Source organism: Panulirus ornatus, chromosome 27, assembly GCF_036320965.1.
Source record: "Panulirus ornatus isolate Po-2019 chromosome 27, ASM3632096v1, whole genome shotgun sequence".
In the NCBI taxonomy this organism is placed as follows: domain Eukaryota; kingdom Metazoa; phylum Arthropoda; class Malacostraca; order Decapoda; family Palinuridae; genus Panulirus; species Panulirus ornatus.
This window is the reverse complement of record NC_092250.1, coordinates 16,845,600-16,853,099: the sequence shown is the minus strand read 5'-3', so window position 1 is coordinate 16,853,099 and position 7,500 is coordinate 16,845,600. Positions and strand designations below refer to the sequence as shown.

At 46.1% G+C, this 7,500-nt stretch overlaps 1 protein-coding gene across 1 annotated transcript in view; it reads left to right on the top strand.

Moving 5' to 3' along the window:
* Positions 1 to 7,500, top strand: part of LOC139757611 (uncharacterized) — a 79,630-nt gene that overhangs the window by 71,559 nt on the left and 571 nt on the right. Inside the window, exons 5-8 of the mRNA XM_071678245.1 lie at positions 3,227 to 3,352; positions 6,333 to 6,497; positions 6,930 to 7,142; positions 7,403 to 7,500. The exon at positions 7,403 to 7,500 is cut by the window's right edge and continues 571 nt beyond it. Coding sequence (XP_071534346.1) covers positions 3,227 to 3,352; positions 6,333 to 6,497; positions 6,930 to 7,142; positions 7,403 to 7,500 — 602 coding nt within the window. The remainder of the gene's footprint in view (positions 1 to 3,226; positions 3,353 to 6,332; positions 6,498 to 6,929; positions 7,143 to 7,402) is intronic.

The window sequence follows — 7,500 nt, the reverse complement described above, 5'->3', positions numbered from 1 at the left end:
CACGTCGGTACGACCCTTAAATGTCGTATCATCGTGGTCAAGTGCCGTACCGTCGTGTTCAAGGATCGTACCGTCGTGTTCAAGGGCAGTAACGTCGTGTTCAAGGTCCATACAGTCGTGTTCAAGGGCAGTACCGTCATGTTCAAGGGTCGTACCATCGTGGTCAAGGGCCTTACCGTCGTGTTCAAGGGCCGTACCGTCGTGTTCAAGGGTCGTACCGTCGTGTTCAAGGGTCGTACCGTCTTGTTCAAGGGCCGTACCGTCGTGTTCAAGGGTCGTACCGTCGTGTTCAAGGGTCGTACCGTCGTGTTCAAGGAGTCAGTGTTACTACGATATGTTAACACGTGAATGAGCGATGCATCACGAGAGAGGAAAGTAAAAGGAAACGATTGTGTGGTGTGGTGGTGGTGGTGAGCTGTGGTGTGGTGCTAGTGAGCTGTGGTGTGGTGGTGGTGGTGAGCTGTGGTGTGGTGGTGGTGGTGAGCTGTGGTGTGGTGGTGATGCTGAGCTGTGGTGTGGTGTGGTGGTGGTGAGCTGTGGTGTGGTGGTGATGGTGAGCTGTGGTAGTGGTGAGCTGTGGTGGTAATGCTGAGCTGTGGTGTGGTGGTGGTGAGCTGTGGTGTGGTGGTGGTGAGCTGAGCTGTGGTGGTAATGCTGAGCTGTGGTGTGGTGCTAGTGAGCTGTGGTGTGGTGGTGATGAGCTGAGCTGTGGTGTGGTGGTGATGCTGAGCTGAGCTGAGGAGATGCTGAGCTGAGCTGTGGTGTGGTGGTGGTGGTGAGCTGTGGTATAGCAGTGGTGTGGTGGTGGTGACTGTACACAGACGTATCCCACTTTGATGGAGGGCATAAGAGACAGCAATATTCATTTCCCCCTTAAGAGGAGCCAGCAGCAGCTGGCAGCTTCTTCAGCATCTCCTGCTGCAGGAGCAGAATGAACCTCTGCCTTCAAAGGGAATGGAAAGATAGCCTGAAAGAAGTGATTGAAATACTTGCGACTGAAGGAAATGTGAAAGCAGATTCACAGACGTCAAAAAGACTGGGAAAACCCACACGATTTTACAGGAAGCATTTTGTATTTACTTTACAAGAAGGAAAATATATATATATATATATATATATATATATATATATATATATATATATATATATATATATATATATATATATATATATATATATATATATATATACTCTCTCTCTCTCTCTCTCTCTCTCTATATATATATATATATATATATATATATATATATATATATCTTTCTTTCATACTATTCGCCATTTCACGCGTTAGCGAGGTAGCGTTAAGAACAGAGGACTGGGCTTTGAATATCCTCACCTGGCCCCCTTCTCTGTTCCTTCTTTTGGAAAAAAAAAAAAAAAAAAACGAGAGGGGAGGATTTCCAGCCCCCCTCAGCTCCCTCCCCTTTTAGTCGCCTTCTACGACACGCAGGGAATACGTGGGAAGTATATATATATATATGTATATATATATATATATATATATATATATATATATATATATATATATATATTATATATATATAATGTGTTATAAGAAGACTCGTAACACTGTAATGCCAATGACTTTCGTTCTATGTAAAGGTTTCTGGTGATAAGGGTGGGTAAAGCACGTAAAGTCTGCCGGATGAGCGACCATGCGAGGCGCGAGAGAAACCCATGCGTATATACGCTTCGTCTCCCATGCGTAGGATGAGGCTTTCCCCTTACCACAGGCTTACGCAGCCTGGCTCTGGCTAGGTCGGGGAATAGGAGGAGGTTTGAGTGGATAGATGGCGGTGGTCGGGGTCGATAGACGGAGTGACGTGTGTGTGTGTGTGTGTGTGTGTGTGTGTGTATGTGTGGGATGTAATGAGGAGAGGGGAGTGGAGGGAGAGGGGAGGGGACACAGCCCAGGCATGACCCTCACCACCTCCTGCCCCATGATACCCCCCCTCTCCCCCCTCCTTCTCCCCTCCCCGTCCCCCTCACCTGCAGATGACATTGTCTCGAAGATAAACAAAAACAAAAAAACCCACATGGCGGAATTTTTGAGCGAGTGTGACATAGATTGTCGGGTCTTTCCAAGATTTCAGACAGAATATATATATATATATATATATATATATATATATATATATATATATATATATATATATATATATATATATATATATATATACATCATACATACAGGACACTTTACTGATTCCCTCGAGCACTTCTTACAAGTTTACCAAATAGCGTCCTAGCTTCGTCTCTTCGTTGTATATCAACCGACTGTTATATTTCTCTCTTGTGTCTCCCCTGATGATGTGATTATGACACGAAAGTGCACTTGGGAACTTATCTTGTTTCATTTCCCCCCGTGGACTCATACGAATATATACATGTATATATATCACGTGAACTCATAGGAATCATATATATATATATATATATATATATATATATGAGGAGAGAGAGAGAGAGAGAGAGAGAGAGAGAGAGAGGAAGATAGCGTGTGGTAGTGAGGGATGAGGCAGAAACCTCTCACCCAGATATTAATATTCCGGCTCAACATGACTTGATTTATTACTGTTTTGTCCAGGACTAACTGCGTTAGCTGGTACCTAGCCTGGGTGTGGGGAGGGAGGAGGTGGGGAGGTAATCCTGGGAGGAAATACAGAACCTTGCGTGTCTGGGGAGATAAGATGGGGTTACGTCTTGGTCCATGATCATTATTAGCTGACTTCACCAGTAGCTTCGTGTGGGTCACTTCCTTCACCAGTAGCTTCGTGTGGGTCACTTCCTTCACCAGTGGCTTCGTGTGGGTCACTTCCTTCACCAGTGGCTTTGTTTCGGTCACTTCCTTCACCAGTAGCTTCGTGTGGGTCACTTCCTTCACCAGTAGCTTCGTGGGGGTCACTTCCTTCACCAGTAGCTTCGTGTGGGTCACTTCCTTCACCAGAAGCTTCGTGTGGGTCACTTCCTTCACCAGAAGCTTCGTGTGGGTCACTTCCTTCACCAGTGGCTTCGTGTGGCCCACTTCCTTCACCAGTGGATTCTTACGAGCCACTTTACTTCACTCGTGGCTTCATTTCATTCACTTTTATTATGCAAACTTATATTATCATACCTGGACCTGAGGACCATATGTTTTGTGCTTCATTATAATTTGTTCATCTTTAAAACCTTCATTATTTGATATCTTATCTATCCTTTATGACCTCCCCGCCCCCTCCCGCAGTGTACGTTGACCTGGGTCCGGGAGCCACCGCGCCCTCTGTCCTGACCTTCGTCACTATGGGGCCTTCCTTTGAACGCAAGTGGAAGGTCAAGGTCACGCAGATTCCATGTAACTCCGATTATACAGGTAGGTTACGTGATACAGGTAGGTCACATTATACAGGTAGGTCACTTTATACGGGTAGGTCACATTATGCGGGTAGGTCACAATATACGGGTAGGTCACAATATACAGGTAGATCACAATATACGGGTAGGTTAGAATGACTTACCCGTACAACCACGGGGTGAAAATGGAAACACGATAAGTTCCCAAGTGCACTTTCGTGTAATAATCACATCATCATGACACGAAAATGCGCTTGGGAACTTATCGCGTTCCATTTCCCATGTGTGTTTTTTTTTTCTTTATATATACTTCCACTAGATCACACACCAAACCACCACAATTACTACTGCCACACCACCACCACAATTACCACCACACCACACCACATCACACCACACCACCACCACAATTACCACCACCACCAAACCACCACGATTACCACTACACCATCACAATTACCACCACACAACCACCACTACCACATTACCATCGTACCACCACACTACCACCACACTACCACACCATCTCCATCAATGGCATAACCAAAAGTAAAAACAATATGAAGGAATTGTTTTGCATTAAGCATAACTATGAAGTGGTGATTACACGTTAAATGTGATTAGGTCATCTTGTATATTTTGTCTATACATGTAAATTACTATTCAAAGTCGCGTTGAGAATCAAGCAATGACGAAGTTACAGAAATTAAAAGATATTTTGAAGACTGGGCACAGTGCATTCTATACATCTCACACACACGTTATATAGTGAACATAGAAAGACTTTCTATCAAATTCAGTTTTGATATGAGAGACAAACCCAATGGTGTATCATTTGCATACCAATGACGATATAGAAATACAATCTATACCGTCTATCAGCTTGATGTATGCGGTAATATTATACAGCTGTATTCACTCTCTCTCTCTCTCTCTCTCTCTCTCTCTCTCTCTCTCTCTCTCTCTCTCTCTCTCTCTCTCTCATTGCAGTTCCCCCCCCCTCCCCCCTACTCCTACTGTTGCGTTCAACAGGTGGTTAAATGCGCGTTGGATCCGACTGAACACTGTTGCTTCGAGGTCCACTTACAGAGCAGGACTTGTGGTGTCAGCAGCCAGCTCACACACCTCATAGCTAACCTATTACCCAGCTCACACACACACACACACACACACAAAACCCAACCCCCAGCTCAAGAGCCGTGTTGACCAAACAACTCCCTTCAAACTCCATCCAAGCCAACCCCACCTTCTCCACCTGCTGCTGCTGCTGCTCCTCCTCCTCCTCCTCCTCCTCCTCCTCCTCCTTGAACGCCATCCCACAAAAGCATTCTACATTCCCTCGGAGATCCGTCGGAAATTCATTTGCATACATGCAAAACAAAGCAAAACAGAGGCATTACAAAATGATTGTCTGTGTCGTCTTATTTTTACGGGGAAAATAAAGAAAAGAAAATGAGGGTACCTACTGGTAATATGTTCGCATGCGAATAAGCTCCAAGCCTCACGTACTTTAAGCTGATTGGATGAAGTCGTCGTCCCTCCCCCCACAAGAAAACGCAGCTTTGGATAGACGATGTCACACAGTATCGGATAAGAGTGTGAGTTACGTCAGCTGAAGATGAGTGGTTGATGATAGTGATGATGATGGGCGAAGATGAGTGGTTGGTGATGGTGATGATGATGGGGTGAAGATGAGTGGTTGGTGATGGTGATGATAATGGGTGAAGATGAGTGGTTGATGATGGTGATGATAATGGGCGAAGATGAGTGGTTGGTGATGGTGATGATGATGGGGTGAAGATGAGTGGTTGGTGAAGGTGATGATGATGGGGTGAAGATGAGTGGTTGGTAATGGTGATGATAACAGGGTGAAGATGAGTGGATTGTGATGATAATATAGTGAAGATGAGTGGTTGGTGATAGTGATGATAACAGGGTGAAGATGAGTGGATTGTGATGATAATATAGTGAAGATGAGTGGTTGGTAATGGTGATGATAACAGGGTGAAGATGAGTGGATTGTGATGATAATATAGTGAAGATGAGTGGTTGGTGATGGTGATGATAACAGGGTGAAGATGAGTGGATTGTGATGATAATGGGGTGAAGATGAGTGGTTGGTGATGGTAATGATAATGAGTGAAGATGAGTGGTTGATGATGATGATGATGGCCAGTGATGAACGAGAAATGAACGTGTGTTGAGGGTCAGCAGATCAGAGACTGAACATAAGGATATACATTTATGTCAAAAGAAAACACAAAGATATTATCTTTGCCCATTTTTTTTTTTTTTGGTCTAGGATCCGCTTTTCTTCATTGCTCCAGCAGAGAACTTAGGGAGCCAGCCACGTTCACTAGCAGAAACCACAGGTCAAGATATGTGTTGCTGTGTGTAAGAAATGCGATGTTGTGTGTGTGTGTCTGTCTGTCTTTGTGGACCAAATGCAGAGCAATGGAGTTAGTTGTTCAGTATCTTCGGTGTGTTACTTACATCCTAGGCATGAGAGATTCTCTCATATGATAAATGGATGTTTGTCATGTCGAGGTGATGGGTGGCATCTTGAACGTAAAGGAGAAGGTAGAACTCTTATGTGTCTAGGGAGTGTAGTTTGGAACTGGTGTATATCTTGTAGACAGAAGTCCAAGTGTGGTTTAGGAAGGTCAATTTTTCTCTTTTTTTCAGTGTTTGTCTGTTTTTTGCGGTGTGAATACTTTATTTTTTTTTGCCAATGCGGTGTTTGCTGAAGTTTGTATATTTGTTGTAGAAGGCGACTAAAAGGGGAGGGAGCGGGTGGCTGGAAATCCTCCCCTCTCATTTTTTTTTTCAATTTTCCAAAAGAAGGAACAGAGAAGGGGGGCCAGGTGAGGATATTCCCTCAATGGCCCAGTCCTCTGTTCTTAACGCTACCTCGCTAATGCGGGAAATGGCGAATAGTATGAAAGAAAGAAAATATCAGTGTTTACATGCATGTTTCATCGAGGTAACTTCCTTTGCAGCTCCCACTAACTGTCTGCAGTATTACCAGGGGGTCACGGGTCAGATCAAATCCTTCAACTTTGACCTGACCACTGGGCTCCAATTGGCCAATCAGGACTACACCGTTTGTATCAGGACCGAAAAGAACTTCTGTGGCATCCAGTACATGGCATGTGCTGACACAGGTGAGTTGACCCAGGCTTCTCCTGACGTAGGTGAGGGGGGGGCCCCCACCCACCTGACGCTGGTGCTGACACAGGCCCCCTCCTGACGCAGGTGAGGGCCCCCACCTGACGCTGGTGCTGACACAGGCTTCTCCTGACGCAGGTGAGGAGCCCTCACCTAACACTGGTGCTGACACAGGCCTCTCCTGACGCAGGTGAGGAGGGGCCCCCCCACCTGACTCTGGTGCTGACGCAGGTGAGGAGGGGCCCCCCCAGCTGACACAGTCAAAAGCTGGTGCTATCATGACTACAACTTTGACCTCACGCAGTACAACCTCACAACCCATCTGTCACCTCACAATCATTCAACCATCGCCTCAATCACTCACACACACTCACCATCTCTCTCTCCCTCTCTCTCACCTTCCTCCCCTCTTCTCTCTCCCCCGACAGTGAACGCCAACTCCCAGTCATTCACCATCACTGGGAGCACCAACTCCCCCGTTGGGAGCTTGGTCGGAGCGGCGAGTTGCGAGAACGACTGGCTTACGATCCCATGCGTCTCTGACAACTCACAGAACCCGACCTCGAACTGCCAGGATCGACTGTGTGGCGATAACTTGAACGCCATACCTTCCACCGTGGGCGGAAACGTCAATGTCTTCAGTGAGTTAGCTCTCATATCTCTCTCTCTCTCTCTCTCTCTCTCTCTCTCTCTCTCTCTCTCTCTCTCTCTCTCTCTCTCTCTCTCTCTCTCTCTCGTTGTTGATGAGAGGTATAAATGCTTAATTCATCAAGGTTGATATATTTACTTACACCCACACACACACGCGCGCGCGCACACACACACACACACACACTCCCTCGCCACTCTCCCTCCCTTTCTCGCTCACTCCCTCACTCACTCTCCCTCTCTCTCATGGCAGGTTATGTGAAGCCCTTCATGCTCGTGTACCACACAGACGGCACTGAGGGCAGCGCTGCCCCGACCGAGCTGAACAATCGGGGGTTTTGCCTAGATTAC